Source organism: Gekko japonicus, unplaced genomic scaffold (genome assembly GCF_001447785.1).
Source record: "Gekko japonicus isolate JY-2015 unplaced genomic scaffold, Gekko_japonicus_V1.1 scaffold172, whole genome shotgun sequence".
NCBI classification, from domain to species: domain Eukaryota; kingdom Metazoa; phylum Chordata; class Lepidosauria; order Squamata; family Gekkonidae; genus Gekko; species Gekko japonicus.
This window is the reverse complement of record NW_015162479.1, coordinates 373,425-390,970: the sequence shown is the minus strand read 5'-3', so window position 1 is coordinate 390,970 and position 17,546 is coordinate 373,425. Positions and strand designations below refer to the sequence as shown.

The following is a 17,546-nucleotide window of genomic DNA, read 5'->3' as shown; positions in this document are numbered from 1 at the left end:
GTCAATGTTACGCTGGGGATTATTAGGAAGGGTATTGAAAACAGATCAGCCAATATCATAATGCCCCTGTATAAATCAATGGTACAACCTCATTTGGAATAGTGTGTACATTTCTGGTCACCACACCTTAAAAAGGATATTATAGCTTTGGAAAAAGAGCAGAAAAGGGCAACTAGAATGATAAAAGGGTTGGAACACTTTCCCTATGAAGAAAGGTTAAAGCACTTGGAGCTCTTTAGCTTGGAGAAATGATGGCTGAGGGGTGACATGATCGAGATTTATAAGATTATGCATGGGATAGAGCAGGTAGAGAAAGAGGTACTTTTCTCCCTTTCTCACAATACAAGAACTCTTGGGCACTCCATGAAATTGCTGAGCGGTCGGGTTAGAACAGATAAAAGGAAATACTTCTTCACCTAAAGAGTGATTAACACATGGAATTCACTGCCACAGGAGGTGGTGGCGGCTACCAGCATGGACAGCTTCAAGAGGGAATTAGATAAGCATATGGAGCAGAGGTCAATCGGTGGCTATTAGCCACAAGGTATAGATAGCGACTCTGGGGCAAGTGATGCTCTGTTTTTTTGGTGCTTGGGGGGGGGTCAATAGTGTGAGGGCTTCTAGTGTCCTGGCCCCACTGCTGGATCTCCTGATGGTACCTGGTATTTTTGGCCACTGTGTGACAGAGGATTGGACTGGATGGCCCGTTGGCCTAATCCAACATTGGCCTCTCTTATGTTCTCCCTCCACATTCACAGGAAATGCCAGGAGGCAACATCAGGGGAAGGCCTTGGCCTCTCTGCCCTTTTGTTGACCCTCCAGAGGAACTGGTTGGCCACTGTGTGAGACAGGGTGCTGGACTAGATGGATCACTGGTCTGATCTAGCAGGGCTCCTCACATGTTCTTATGTCCAATATTTTGTATTGGAGCCTGGTGTTATGGCTGTTGGATGGATTGCTCTGACTGATATTGCTGAGATTTTAGTATTTATTCTTGTGGCTGTTGTTCAGTATTCTTTTACACTGTCTTGAGACATTTTGGGATACTAATATTTTAAAATAAATAAATCCAAAGCTCTGTGTCCCTGAATAATACTTCTTAAAAGATTGACCATTAAGATTAGTTCACCCTTTAGCTTTTCTCTTCTAGTGAATAATTCAATTTTCACAGATTAATTTACCCATGTACTCAAGATGAAATAAAAGTTATGGCTATGAACATGGAGAAAACAGGTATTTGTGAACCAGTTATTAATTTGCTTCATTTCCAAATAATAAGAGAAAGTGAAATAAATGTTTGATTTATAATGCAGTAGACATTTTCCCAACCAGTTATGGCCAATTTTTAGTAAAATGAATACTGTGCTTTGAACCTAAATGGCAGAAGCTCATTGCTTTTAAACCCATCATACCCATTAATAGAGCCCTCAGGAAAGTCCTCTCATTGAATTAAATAATATGACTCAGAGCACCTGTCTCAGGCTAGCATTAAAATGGGCTGAAGAAGAAGCTATAGGAAACCTATTACCATAAAGATCTGCTTTTTACAACCCTTTTCATCTTCAGCTGTCATTAACCAAATGAACTACTGACAACATCAAGATGAAGCTTTGAGCCCTACAGCAGATCTGCTCTCTGATGCCCCAAAATGCCCAGGGAAGAAGAATTCAGCTCATTTTATTTTATAACATGGTATTAATCTTACTTTTTTTTCAAATTTCATTTTTTAAAAAATCACAAGGAAAAATAAGGGGGGGGATGTAAGTTTCCATGTGGAGTATTTTTGTGGAGGCACCTTAGATATAATGTAGAACTGAATTATTCTCCAGGATGTTTGAAGAAAGGGATTTGTTGTAGTTAATAGCATTTTAGCAAGTACAACTGTGCAGGAGCTGCATTCTATTTTGAAGCAGTAAAGGAACATTCTGTGTTGAAACTTACTATGTTGGCAGTGGATCCCATTAAATCCTTCTGAGCACTTGCAGACATAGCCTATGAAGGTGTCTCCTCTGTATGCTTCACTAATTTCACATGTCCCACCATTATGACAGGGATTAGGAATGCATGGTCCTGAAAGACAAAAAAGAAAATGACCTATCAAACATTTGAATGAAAAGAATTATGTGGACTACTAGCTCCATTTTATGGTGACTTCTCATGGTGCAGGTGCTTTGAGGATACAAATGACCAGGGGTCATTTCGTAGAAAAAGAGCTAGAGGAATTCATTAGCATAACTCATTAGCATATGCCACACCCCCTGACATCACCGGAAGTGTGTCATAATGCCACACACCCCGCCCCCAATGGTCCCGGCCGCCGGCGCCGGCCTTGCAGCTCCACTGCCGAGCCCCATGAGGGGCAACTTACCCTCCCTCTTCTCCTGCCTCCTCCTGGCTGAATGAGGGCCGGAAGCGGGGCGGCCGGAAGCAGGGGGCGGGGCTTCGTCATGTGCCCCACCCCCCGTACCTCACCGGGGGGAACTGCGATCCCCCGCGATCCCCCCCGAAATGACCTCTGCAAATGACTAATCTCTAAGGCTAAAATATTAATACATCAATACTATAAATAAAAATAACTGGTTACAAGAGAATCAAATAATTATGTTATTCTGCAATTCTTGGATGTTATATAAAAAGACTGAAAATAGTCTTTATCAGAACCACAGTCTTCTCATCTCTCCATCACTCCTTCCTGTTTTCTCTCTTATTATACATTACCAATTATATATTATTATTTGTTGCTGACTATATTTTCAACAAGCTACAATGCTGAACAAATGAGCTATCCCACTGAGATTGCAAGGTTCAAACCAGGTCCTCAATTGCCTGTTTGTTACCATGAAATCCTTTCTGCAGCCTCTCACAGTGAGAAGTAAAGTATGTAAATAGGTGTGACAGGGCTGAAAAAGATATTTCAGTAATTAGATAAGGGAAAAGACAATAGCAAGCTTTGGAGGTTTTCAGTGTGGGGCAGGGTTTCCTTCACAGTGATATAAAATGGAATATTTCATCTATTTGCTCACTGTTTGTTTTTTAAAGAATGATTGAACCCAGAAAGCTGAGTGCCTGAGAGCTCTCTAACAGTTCCGCTGCTGGGTGGTGGTGGTGGTGGTGGTGGACAGGACCTGTGACCATTCACAGCTTACATTTGATAACTTAGTCCAGGGGTTTTCATTACCTACTTACAAAGTAACTCTGCAGTACCTTCTTCCTTCCTAACTTAAAACACAGGAATTTCACACCAGTTAACACTGAACGTTTGAGCTAGGTTGCCAGATTTGTGTAGGGGATTCCTGGAGATTTGGGTGCAAAGCCTGAGGATGGTAGAGTCTGGGAAGGGCAGGGTGCTCAGCTATGATTTTCTTCAATTCAATTTGTCTCTGTGGTCTGGATATCAGTCATAATACTTGGAGAACTCCAGACCCCAGCTGGAGTTGAGTGTCTATATGCATGCAACGGCCCAGGAACAAGCCAGTGACACCAAATTCACAGGGAAACCTCACCTGGGCAGCTCGCCCCAGTAGACACTAGAAGCAAGACAAGTATCCCCTCTACCCTCACAGCCCCCCCCCCCAAGTCTCCGAAGGCAGGTCCTGAAGAACAGAAAACCAGACTGCCCCAGAGTTCTGACATGGGTTTCTCAAAGTTACCCCACAGCACCCTAGCCACACCAGACAAGCAATGGAAGCAGCTCACAACTCTCATACCCCCCCCAGACTGAAACACCATGGTGTATTCTTCTATTATGCATAGAAAAACGATTGGCTGGGCCATTCACAATTCTCCAAAGGCAGATTTGGAAAGACAGAAAAGGCATGCATGACAAGACTTCTGACAGAGGCTCCCCAAAGTAACCCCACAACAACAATTGGGTGGGCACCCCATCCACACCAGACAAGCAAGGAAAGCATGCCCACAACTCTCACAGCCCCCCCCCCCACAATTCTGCAATGGCAGATCTGAAAGGATAGAAAGGCAGAAATGACAAGACTTCTGGCAGGGACCCCCCTCCAAAATAACCCCACGACTGCTTGGTAGGCATCTCAGTCCCACTAGATAAGTGGAAATCAGTTTTCCATTTAAGTGATACGAACAGTCCTGCATAATAAAGACAGTACAGTTTCTTGCCTAAGCAAGTATTTATAGATTGAAGTGTTGACGTATGTCCATGCACTGAAATAATGCACAGGGACTATTTCAAGTATTTTCCTAATTAATAGATATGCCTCTAGGGTTGCTTCCATATTGGATGTTAGGACTGGCTCCTCTACAATTTCTCCAAGGTGAGGGCAGATTATATCTATGGGCTTCCATTTATGGACCCCGCAAAAGGTCTCCCACATATATACCCTCCCATCCCTCCTGATGGTGAACACCTCAGTGTGCCATGAGGGTGAAAGAGGGTGCAAAGGGTGCTCATTGTGGGGGGAAGACGTCTTCCAGCAGTGATTCAGATGGTGAGGAGAAAGAATCCTTCCCTTCCACATACCAACTCCTGGTTGCAGCTCTCGCCACAAATACACCCCTTTGTGGCCTCTCTGAGCCCAGTCCAAGAAAGCAGCTATGCCTCATAGAATCATATCATAGATCATAGAGTTGGAAGGGGCCATAAAGACCATCTACTCCAGCACCCTGCCCAATGCAGGACCAGCCTAAAGCATCTCTGACAAATATTCATCTAGCCTCTTCTTGAAAGCTGCCAGTGAAGGGGAGTTTACCACCTCCATAGGCAGCTGATTCCACCTTTGAACCACTCTGACCGTGAAAAAGTTTTTCCTAATATCCAGCCAATATCTTTCTGCATGTAATTTAAACCCGTTGCTTCGGGTCTTATCCTCTGCTGCCAACTGGAACAGTTCCTTGCCTCCTACCTTCTCTAATCCTGGGACCACAGTTTAGAAACATTTGTTCATCCTCCCCAGTGATCCCTGTGTGGCAGAGTGCCAGGTGTGCAACACCCATGTCTGGAGGGGTACAAACCCACCCCAACACTTGTTCTCCTCCATTCTCCACAGGCAACTGCAAAGGGTGCACCCCCATGTTGCTGCCAGAGGAAAGAATGGCAGCCAGTAGGAGGAAGAAGAGGCCTACTCCCTCTCAGCATGGAGAAGCAGAGGGGGAGCAGGAGGCCCCTCCAAAAAAGGCTCCACACACTTGGGTTGTTGTGGGTAGGACATCAAGGCAGGTCACCCTTCAAGGAATCAAAAGGGCTATGTGGAGGGCTCAGGCAGCAGTCACTCACGTTGTCGGTGAGATGATTGCTGTGAATGGCTAACTTTCTTCCCTCATGGAGGATGTAGCCTTCCACTGGCTGCAGTGGTGATGGTCAAGGCTCAGCTCTCCAGAGTGCAAGGCAGAACAAGGCACTTCATGGCAGACCTCTGGAGCAGTCAACAGGATGGTCAGGGCACAGCCCAGGCCTCAGGAGGGACAGTCTACCACTGTGCTACAAAGTGTTTCTGCTCCATGTGCAGGGGAGGGATGCAGACCGCAAAACATTGCCGCCATGTGATACACAGTAGCCTGAGGTAGTGGATGGGCACTGGCAACTTCATCTGTGGCTACATGGTCATGGACACCAGCACCAACATGGTGGCAGAAGTGAAGGGTGTGCTTCACCTGGTGGTGGAGGATGTTCTGGGGCTGGGGAGCACTGTCAGAGCCTTCTGGGATGCTGTCCCCCTCAAGATGCGATCTTTACTTAAGACCTGCCAGTGCCTGGCTGCCCACTTCTGGCACAGCATCAAGTCTGCTTATCTGCTGCACAGGAGGCAGGGGGAAGGGGATGAGGATCTCCATCTATGCCATGATTGTGTGTTTGGTGGAGCAGAACAGTGCCATACAGGATGTTCTCTCCTCCATGATCATCCTGCATGGGGAAGAGGAGCTCAGCATCAGCTCCAATGACTAGCTGACCCGCTCCCAAATGGTGCATGCCCTCAAACCCTTCCAGGACACCACTGATATGCTGTGAGCCCATATGGGCCCCTGATTCAAGGGCTGGACCAGACACTGGCCTCTGCATTGGAGCTGGCTGTTCTCCCACGGGTCAGTGCCTTGGCAGAGAGGTTGCAGGTGGGCATCACCACCAGGTTGCATCCTCTCTGCAAGGAAGGAGAGTACAAGCTGGCCTGTATCTGTGACTCCCAAATAAAAGGCAGCATTGCTCTCTGGAATGCAGAGCTCTTGCAATGGAAGTGTGAGCTCTGCAAAGAAATGCAGAGGCTACAGGCCAACAGACATGGTCAGAGGGAACAGTGGGTGGAAAAAGCTGGGGAGGAGGAGCTGCAGCCCAGCACCTCTGCTTCAAAGAACCCAACCAGAGAAAAGTCCCACTACTGGTTGTCAGTAGTGAGCCAAGAGGTCAGCAGCAGCAGCAGGGATTCCAGGCGTGCAATGGCAGAGAATTCTTCAGAGGTGATGGTAAAGCTGTCATCTGGCCCAACCTCTCTTGCATGGCCATGAGCCCTGAGTCCACCTAACACCCAAACCCCAGCAAGTTCACAATCAGGAGGATATAAAATGTGAGTCCTCAGCTGAAGCAGTTGGCATGAACAGACAGAGCCCTGAGTCCACCTAACTCCCAAACCCCAGCTGGGGAGAGGAATTCACAATCAGGAGGGAATAAATGAATGTGCTCTGCTAGTTGGCTTTTAACATGTTCTTTGCCTCTTTGTGTAACTGCCAGCATCCAACAGAGGAGAGGCTATGTAGCTGAGCATATATATAGCATTTGGCTCCCATAGAGCAGAATGGGAACTCTATTATTGGCAGCAGGGGTCATTTCGTAGAAAAAGAGCTAGGGGAACTCATTAGCATAACTCATTAGCATATACCACACCTGACATCACCGGAAATGTGTCATAAGGCCACACACCCCGCCTCCAACGGTCCCTGCCGCCGGTGCCGGCCTTAAAGCTCCACTGCCGTGCCCCATGAGGGGCCTGGCGGTGGACCTGCAAGGCTGGTGGGAGTGCAAGGAAGCCCTGCGAAGGCCCTCCCTGGCCCCAGGCAGGCAGGGGTGGGGAGAGGCAGGGAGGAAGCAACTTACCCTCCCTCTTCTCCTGTCTCCTCCTGGCTGAATGAGGGCCGGAAGCGGGGCGGCCGGAAGCAGGGGGCGGGGCTTCGTCATGTGTCCCGCCCCCGTACCTCACCCGGGGGAACTGCGTTCCCCCACGTTGCCCCCCAAAATGACCTCTGATTGGCAGCCACCAGTGTCTGTTAACCTTTGGAGGGGTCCTATTGGTGTATCCAAGGCTGGAGAATTCCACCCTCCCCATTGCCTTGGAGTTTTGTCAGCAGTTTAATTGAGTGGAGACAGTCTGTCTGGAAATGTATCCATTCATGAATGATCACAAACTACCACAAACAGCATCAAAGTTAATTAAATGTTTGGGCCAGGCACCCTTCCATGAATATTGTGTTGTGAACCACAAACCAAGCAAAAGTCATGACGAACTTTACTTTTTGAACCAGTTTATGCCCATCCCCAATGTGCTTTCTCTGTCTTCTTATTAGAAAAGCACTGGCTGCTTTGTAAAAGTGAAACCAATAGATGACAGAGACTACATCATGAAAAAAACTAGAAAAAAAGGAAAAGAAAATCATGTGGGTTTTGGTTGTTCTCTGTCATAGGCTGTTTAGATGGGGGGTTTGTTTTGTTCTTGTATTAATTATGATAATTATGGAACACCCTATTTTTAAATTATTGCAGTTTTTAGCAAAAATAAATGTACACAATTATTGTTTTCTTACTTAAATATGAGAAATACATTTTTTTTTGTATTTTAACAGTATTGATAGTGGGTGAAGGGTGACCCTTAAAAAGAACATATTGCTGTTAGCCCAAGTCCATATTGCTGCTGTAGCATATATTCATTCTTGTGAAAAGACTATGCAGAAGGAAATAACTGTAAAGACTTCAATTACTCTTTCATAATTACTTTTAAAGTGTGGTTTTGACTAAATGGGTCTTTAAAAAACTCTGCTAACATGCTGTTACAGAAATTTATAATGTATGCATACTACTATGAGATATACTTGTACTAATTTTGTCATTCACAATGGGTAATTTGGATGAGTTTCAAAAATATAGTAGATGTTAGTTCTATACTGATCAGGTGTCACCTGAAATAACTGCATATTATAAATCTAGGTTAGTAGATTTTACTGTTTATGTTGAAGATACTTTCCCCTTCAACACCTCAGCTAATTTTTCAATAAAGCTCCCAAAGCATGAATATTTTATAACCTGTTATTTTTTTTAACTTTTATGCTTTTACTAGAAGTATTTAAACTTACAGAGTCCATAAGAAACAAAGTCATTAAATATCCATGAACAATGTTTTATTGAATATGCCTCATTTTATTTTACAAATTTTATATCCTGCCTGTATGCCCTCAGAAGGGCCACCTAGGCAGCTATCAAGCTAAACCACACATAATAAAATCCCATTTCAAAACCATTAAAACCAACCCAGAAAACCCACATCATTAAAACAATTAAAACAAGAGCTAAAGTATATACAAAGACATAAAACCAACAATTATGGTACAGCACTGACTCTACATATGGAAGCTGGTTTTCCATAAATTCATTCATGGCCCTCAGAGTTGGATCACAGTAGCTTTCTTTTGTGAACCTGTCTGCCTGTAAAGACTAACTTCTGAAATAAAACCAGAGACATGGGATTGGTTACACACTAAATTTTCCATCAGCAGAATAGAACTTTCTTGACTCCTCCCTTCAATTGCACTAATCCCCATAAAATGATGCTTCTGAGGGACAGAGAACCCTGAGGGGGCATTCTGTAGTTGGAAGGGGATAATCAGAAAGAAATGTCAATTGTGCCTGGATCCAGCCCATGGTCTTTTCAGTGGTGGCTTGGCTGTGGAATGGCCTCCCCAAGGGTTCACCCTGTGCTTGTTTTATTAAGTTTTGTTGAAAACACATGCATTTACAAAGGAATTCTGTTAACTGTTTCTAATGTGCTCTTTGTTTTATTACATATTATTCTGTTATTTGTAACCTGCCCCAAGCATTTTCTGGAGAATGAGGCTAATAACTATATTAACAGTGCTATCCCAGGAACACTGTTCTGGGAGTAAGCCTTATTGAATATACATGAGTAGGCTTTAAGATAGTACTTTAAGTCCATCAATCAATCCCCATCAGCTTGCACAAAAATATGTTCAGTGTTTCAAAATGTTTGATAAAACTTTTTACTTCAGATTTGCTTCCAACAAAGCATTGGCAGCCAGTAGTATTAGTATTTAAAAAGTGATTACATGCTTGAAAACATCTGAAGTGAGTTCTTCACAATTGCTTAAAAGTTCTTCTCCATAATAAAGAGCTAATCTTCATTTCTTGGAATGCAATGTGTTTTTTACTATATAATTATTTGTCCACTTAAAATCTCATTTTGTTATAAATAATAAGAGATTTTCTTTCCAATCATGTAGTTTACTTATAAATAAGACTAGAGAAATGAATTATTTCAAGATCCACACATTTCCTCATTTTTCATACTCTATGCAATAGTTTATATTTCCGGCTAAAATGATTGCGGAACTTAGTTTAAAACATATTTTCAAAGAAACTACTAATTTTCAAACCAAGCTGAATTGTGAACAAAGAGAAGTCATGAAAGTTTGTCAGCCTAGCTAATGCAGAATCTGTCACAATACAAAAGTTACTAGATTTTTGATATCAACACATCTTTCTCTTATAAACAAAAATAATTGAATAGCTTGCACTCGATCTGTGACTCTCATAGCAGTATGAGCCTTTACACTGAATATTTAATTGGGCTTAGATCCATTAGAGATTTCTGAGGATGGAAGAGATTCTGATCAATGTAACACATACTTCTTTTCCCTGTCTTTCCTCCTGCAGCCTCAAATACCTCTCGTTTTTTGTTTTTGTTTTTTTGCAAAGGGGGACCACCTCAGGTACAGCATGAAGGGAGTGAAAATTCTGCCACAGGTGGAACAAGTGAAGATCACCCCCCTTCATCAACAAAAATCCTCAAGGGCCTCATATATCTTTAAAAATTAGTCCACTGGAGAATGCAAAAGAAGCTTTAAGCAGCCACCAGCTTCTTGACTTAAGTAGTATGACAGGCGAGGAAGATGAACACCACACTACAGTTACTTTTACTGGAATGAACTCCATGTGGTGCTGCTCCAAACTGAACCAGAAATAATATTGTGCTCACACAGATGTCTGGAGATTTCAGATGGCAATCATTTCTTAAAAGTGCTCCTGTTTGGGGGAGGGTTGAAGTTAGCCCTACTATGCATTTCCCCCCCAGATTTTTCTGCAAACGTGGGGCAGGTTTCTAGAAAGATCTGTATTTGCTGTTCATGGCCCCAGTCTCTGGATTTGAGTATCTACAGGTGGGGCCACACTGAAAATTTGATGTACCAGTGTTTCTGTACTTCTATGAAATGTTTAGAGAAAATATCTAGGGGAAATTAGTTTAGAGAAGCCTAGTTTTGAAAATAAAGTTAGGATTTTAATTGCACTCACTGAAATCCCAAATCCTTTATATCACTTAGGGTTCATTAATTTATTCTTCATTTTAAAAAGGATTAGAAGGGTATGGATCTTCTGACTTTTTCAGTATTTCTTGGTTAAGCAAGATATGCCCACAAGCACTTTACAAATGAGTCCTGTTAATTATTTTAATGTCATGCATATCTTAAAGGTTTTGATGAAGTAGGCTCATTCTTACAAAGACCCCAGACCTGCACAAAAAAATACCTGCAGGGCTAATTGTTGGTCTTAGAGCCATGTGACACTTTCTTCTGCACTGACAGATATTACTAATCTTGCTACAATTTCTTTTGCTTTCTTCAGACTTCTTCTCATATATTGCCTAGGTGAAAACTTCCAAATCCATTTCAAATTTGGCTTTAGGCAGAGTTTTGTGTCAGTCTAAGGGAGTGAAGCTCCTCTGAAAAAAATCACCTTATTAAAATCATTTAACTTCCTTCAAAATTGTTCAGATTGTTTGCCTAAGAAGCTGCCACCTAAATGGCAATCCTGAGTAGGCCATACTCTGCTCTTTATAGCATTACAAAACTTGTATTTTTCTAGATGCAGGTTCTCCATATAGAGCTGCCACATTTCTCCTGAAACAAGCTTTGGGATGAAGACATCAGCTTGGATCCACTGGAGCACAACTTTCTCACTTTCGCCTTCCTGCTGCAACTCCAAATGCCACTCAAATGCTATTATACATGCTTGCCTCATCATAATTATCACTGAATCCTAATTATGATGTTGATAAACTTAAAGGAAACATCTAGGGCAGTCTGCTCCTCATGTGTAAACTTTGAAATGGACCCTGCATAGTTTTGCTTGATCAGTAAAAGACTACTTAGCAGAACTTCAATGCTGCATCATTCAAAACCGTTCCAGAGATTAGACTGCTCAGTCCTGCCATTTTTACCATGTGTACCAAGACCAGGATGTATCTTCTCCATTTTGTTTACTTACACGAGTCGTGAAGGTTTTGGTGCCTGACAAAGGCCTAGTATTTCATAACCACAGTGACTTGATTGTATCAGTCAAAATAATAGTAGCAGTCTCATGGCTTACAAGGTTCATCATAATGGCCCTAGCTGTGAGCCTTTAACGTTTCTGTGATGTTAAAAATCAGCAGAAATCTAAGAGATACAGCTTTCTCATCACTGGACCTCCACATTCTGGTGATTCTGTTTATGTGCCAACCAAGCCTTTGTGTGATTGATATTATTCATTAGACACTGACAAAGTTTGTAAACATTCATCATTACAGCAAATTCTTGTAGTCTTGCATTAAACACAATAGGCTTCAGGGACTCTTTTTTAATCAATTGTGTAGTAATACTTTTGTAGGTAATCTTTAAGTAGCTTCTAACATAAAGGGAACAACAACCTTTGATCAATATTAATGAGCCGCCAAATCCAACAGTATGCTTTCCAGGCATTTTAATCCACATTCATATAAGTAATGTCAACAAGATTAATTGCACACTAAAAGTAATAGATCTATACAGTTTGCTGTTCTTTAGAGTCCTACGCTAGTACAATCCCACTGATAATAGCCAGTGTAATAAGTGCTAGGAGACTCTCAGATGTGTGTGATGTTAATATTCAACTGGAATTCCATCCTGCATCGGAAAGATACTAATGTTATAATAGTTAAACATAAAATGCTGGCAGTTACTGAATTTTTCGGAAGCTGTGATTGAAATATCTGACGTTCCAAGGTAAAGGAATCAAATGACTACTTTTCTCTCTGGGGTAGCAAAAAGGTCTTTAAGGCAAAACTGTTACTTCTTGGCCTTGGTGACAAATACCATAAATTCTGTTTCCATAGTACAGGTACACTGGGGAGGGTCCAACTCTGAACTGGAGATTAAATATTTCCAAATGTGACAGGTAGTTTGGATTTAAAATACAGAGGCTGTCAGATAGAGTGGAGAAAGCCATTTCCCCCCAGGTAAAATATAAGTGCTGACAAAGGAAATAAATAAAAGGAATAAATCAGAAGCCCTCTTTAGAAACCCCCATGGTGTAGTCTGGAGTTTAAGGAAATGAAGTTTGAATGAACAAAAACAGATCTATGCATGTCTTCATACTTCCAGATTCTGCTTATCTGTAGACAATCTGCTTGGTTTCAGATTTCTCTTCACTCTTCTTCTCAGAACACAGAAGAACTTCCCATGGACTGCTGTGCTCCATATACACAAACCCTCCAATAAACCATTCTATCTGCAGTCAAACCAGCATGGTGGGTGTTTTTGACTCTTCAAAGTACGCTTGAAGTGTGAATTCCAATGATCCATCTTTTGGTGCAGTTATTTCTCATACTTCTCTGGTAATTTATCATGCATTTTTATTTCTGTCTCACATTTATATCCATCCTCTCTTCAAATAATGTCTCTAGAGAATGACACCGATGGGATTGGGGGTTCAGTTTATATTCACAATAATGCTGTAAAATAGGATAGAGTGAGAAATAAGCTCTGCTCATACACTACAGTGGACAGACATCCACATGTATGTGCATACATCTATCTGTAAGAAAAAGCCAACATGTGTCCACTTTGCAATTGAATCCAGGGATCCCATCCTAATCAGACTTCCTGGTGCAATATCACTGTATAAAAATTGCTCCATGTAACCTGATATTAATTGAAGTTTTCCACATCTTAGAACATGGCAGTTATTCTCTTGTCACATATTGTGAGACCTGGAACCATCACTACATTCTCCAGCTGACTTTGAAGATGGAGAAACTGCAGTGATGGCAATGGGAATAGCAGGGGAAGCACAGCCAAGTTTCAGCCACCTCCTGTGATCTGGTCAGTAAAAAGGTAAAGGTTCCCTTGCTCGAAAGCCAGTCGAATCCGACTTTAGGGTTGCAGTGCTCATCTCCGTTTCAAAGCCAAAGAGCCAGTACTGTCTGAAGACTTTCCGTGGTCATGTGGCCGGCATGACTAAACACCAAGGTGCACGGAACGCTGTTATCTTCCCACTGAAGTGGTACCTATTTATCTACTTGCAATTTCTTGCTTTCGAACTGCTAGGTTGGCAGGAGCTGGAACTAGAGACGGGAGCTCACTCCGTCATGCAGCACACTCGGGTCTCGAACTGCTGAACTACAGACCTTTCACAGCCTGCAGTTCAGCGTCTTAACCACTTGAGCCACCGCAGCTCCTAATCTGGTCAGTAGATGAAGCTTAAAAGGTAACAGGTGAGTAGCTGTGTTAGTCTGTCGGTAGCAAAGAGAACAGGAACACCTTAAAGATTAACAAAATGTATGGCAGGGAATGAGCTTTTGTGAATCAGTTACTCACGAAAGATCATTCCCGTCCACAAATTTTCTTAGTCTTTAAGGCGCTTCTGGACTCTTGCTCTTTTCTACTGCTACAGGTGCCCAAGGTGACACTTTGGCTCCATATGTTTTTCTCACAGCCTGCAGTTCAGCGTCTTAACCACTTGAGCCACCGCAGCTCCTAATCTGGTCAGTAGATGAAGCTTAAAAGGTAACAGGTGAGTAGCTGTGTTAGTCTGTCTGTAGCAAAGAGAACAGGAACACCTTAAAGATTAACAAAATTTATGGCAGGGAATGAGCTTTTGTAAATCAGTTCGTTTCAGTTGGTCATTAGTAAGTTTGGGAAATTACACAAATACCTAAAAACTTTCTTGCACACATAAAAATTCTCTTGACTGTTTCATTTACTTGTATTTTAATTTTAATTTTTAAATGTATATGAGAAAGCTTATCCCACCTCCAATAGCTTTGTTATTGGCATCTACTCACTACTAAACTCCAAAGATGCTACAGGCCCAATAATTGGCAATTGGTAATCAGCATAGGTACACAACATTTGTAGTGTAATTGTGCTCATGTGGCCTCCCCATTACCTGTGTTACTGTTATGAGAGGGAAAGTAGTAATGGGAAAGATAACAGAACAAATTTAGAGTCCAGTGGCACCTTTAAGACCAACAATAAGAATAATCCCACTAAAATAGGATTATTCTTCCATTTTAATAATTGTGAAGTACAAAGATATGGCCTTGTGTGTGGGCGGTCTCGACTTACATCTCTATCAATGCAGCCTCTTGGTAAAGTACAGGATATTGTGGGTTCTTGTCTCTCTGCCTCCTGCCCCATTTTTAATATTTTTACTTTTATTTAAAATACCCCAACTTTTTTAAACCATAAGAAATACTGTTCCTTAGTGTGAATATACAAGTGGAAACAGGGCAGCAGAGCAACAGGAAATGCTGGGTCACTGTACCACTGAACAAATATTCAGCTATAGATTTGTTTATTAGCTTTTCTACCGGGTTGCTCATCCACACTGCACCTACAATTCCACATCAGTCGATGTTTCCATTATTCCATTCCCCATATAATATAACGGAAACATCATGCCGCTGCTGCCGTGGCAGTCAAGGCTGCTAAGAGAGAATTCTATGCAGCCACGGTTGTGTCTGCGAGCTCATGCCCAGCCCAATTGTTTAGAACAATTCGGTCTTTAACAGCTCTGCCACAAGGCAGACAAAACAGTAAAGAATTGGATATTGGGTGTGAGGCTTTCATGAGCTATTTCGCGGACAAAGTCTTGGCACTCCGCTGTGACCTCCCCGCCACAGTTGAAACAGTGAGCGAATTTGAGGCCCTTTGCATGTCTTCGCAGGGATTAGAATGTTTTGACCCGCTCAGTCTGGAGGAAGTTGACAGACTGCTCATATCTGTGCGTCCAACCTGTGTGTCCATCTGTGCGTCCAACCACATTTCGCCCGGGCTATGGGACGGAGACGGCGCTGGTTGCCCTTACTGCAACCTCTGGAAGCATCTGGATCGAGGCGGTGTGGCAGCACTGCTGTTGTTAGATCTGTTGGCTGCATTTGACATGGTCGACCACCAGTTGCTGACCCACCGTCTCGCCAACGTGGGGATACAGGGGCTCACCCTTCAATGGCTTACATTGATACCATCTTCGGAGACCATCTTATTTATTTTTATTTATTTATATCTTCGGCTTATATACCGCCCTGACCCCGAAGGGTCTCTGGGTGGTTTACATAGTAGTTCTAACCAACCAATTAACCTAACTAGGGCCACATTGTCTACAGGGTGGTGACTGCCTACCAGCACCCTGGGCTAGTTGTCATCCAGCTTCCTTCCACGGCTTCAGTTATTGGCGTCCTGATGCCCTTCCTGGAGCCGATCTTCCCTGAGCAGCTTCCTCCGGCAGGTCTCGTCTTGGCGCGTGGCTCTGTGTTGGCTGCAGTTCCAGCTACTATCCACAGGTGGCTCCGCTGTGCTGCGCCTCATGTCACCACGCTCTCCAAGGCTCCACTTTTTCTCCGGGCTCCACCTCCGACGTTGCTCCACCGGGTCTTGTTTGTATGGAGCACTTTATTCTTGTTTTGTTGTTATTTAATGGTTTTACTGTTTTATCTTGTTTTTATGTATGGGCTTGTGCCCTCTTGTAAGCCGCCATGAGCCCGCTCGCAGGGAGGGCGGGGTAAAAATGTTAACAATAAATAAATAAATAATTGCAATGTCTTGCAATTTCTTGCTTTTGAACTGCTAGGTTGGCAGGAGCTGGAACCAGAGATGGGAGTTCACTCTGTCATACAGCAGTCTCGAACTGCCGAACTACCAACCTTCAGGTCTGCAGTTCAGCATCTTAACTGCTTGAGCCACCACAGCCCCTTCACATGGTACTGTAACACAACCCCAAAACAGTGCAATAGCGACCTCATTGGGATGCCTGGACCACTGAGATACATGAGATCACTACATCTGGGGAGAACAGTGATTTCAATGGAGTACAATGCCATGGAGTCCACAGCATTCACTTTATGCCTGGGAACTGATATCTGTAGGCAGGAGATTCCAGGCAGCCTGAAAGAGAGTGCAGTCACAGCGAGGGAAAAGTGGTGGGGACAGGACAGTTTACAAACCCAGACAGCATCCCTTCCTCCCTTCCTAACATTACAGTAATCAAATCCAGAAGTGTGTGTGTGTGCGTGCCTGAGCTTCCACTTGTTTCCAGGTGGCAGATGTAGTGATCTCATGTATCTCAGTGGTCCAGGCATTCCAATGAGGTCTCTATTGTGCTGTTTTGGGGTTGTGTTACAGCGCCATAGTGCTCTTAAAATAACATGTTTTTTTAATAAAAAGATGGAGATCACCCATGTGGGGGGAAAAGTGTGGGAAAACAAAGCAGCACAGTCTGAAATGACAATCCACTTCAGAGACGGTTCCTTACCGGTAGGGGAAAGGCTGTGTGAAATGGCCGTCCCTGTACCGGTTTATTCCAAGATGGTACAATAACGGTTTTAAAAGGGTAATGTGAAACTCCCCTAAATCTCAAAGTGATCATAGGGAGGACTCCAACTGCATCAAGATGCCTTTTGTGTGGAGTTTTTCTACTGTACACATAGTGCATCATTAAAATGCCCCAAACAAAAGAATATTGATACAAATACACATACAATCACATTGAGTTAGCTCTTTTGCGGTGATTTATCAACACAGTGCAGAAGGCTGAAGTGGTGCAGATGAACTGAACAAACTGATACTCTCAGCTCTGCAGAAAATGTGCTGAAAAACCAGCACAATAGAGGATTCCTAATTCGTCAGCTGCACTATGGAAACAACTGGGTCATTCAGGAATGTATTTAAAAATACTGGTAGAAATTCAGGTATTAAAAACTCAGTAACATGTCTGCTTTTGAATGTTAGTACCCAACTGCACCAGTAAGAATGCTATGGTATCATGTCTGAAGTTCTTGAATGTTCATTGCTTTGATTTGGACCAACTGGCCACCTCTCACTATTGGCTTGTTATGAACATTAAAGCAATTTTGAAGTCAGCACTGAAGACAGATTTCCCAGTCCTGTGTTTGGCACCCATGTAGAAAGTAGGAGGAGGAGCAAGAGAGAAGGGAGATTGAATGTTAATTGCAACACTTTGGTTACAACCACCACCTGGCCAGTTTTTCTTGAGCAACAAAAACATCTCAGAA

The 17,546-nt window shown here is 43.0% G+C and overlaps 1 protein-coding gene across 1 annotated transcript in view; it reads right to left on the bottom strand.

The window, feature by feature from the left end:
• The window catches only part of EDIL3 (EGF-like repeats and discoidin I-like domains 3), a 344,300-nt gene that overhangs the window by 177,041 nt on the left and 149,713 nt on the right, over positions 1 to 17,546 (bottom strand). The window contains exon 5 of the mRNA XM_015405823.1: positions 1,942 to 2,070. Within this exon, the coding sequence (XP_015261309.1) occupies positions 1,942 to 2,070 (129 nt within the window). The remainder of the gene's footprint in view (positions 1 to 1,941; positions 2,071 to 17,546) is intronic.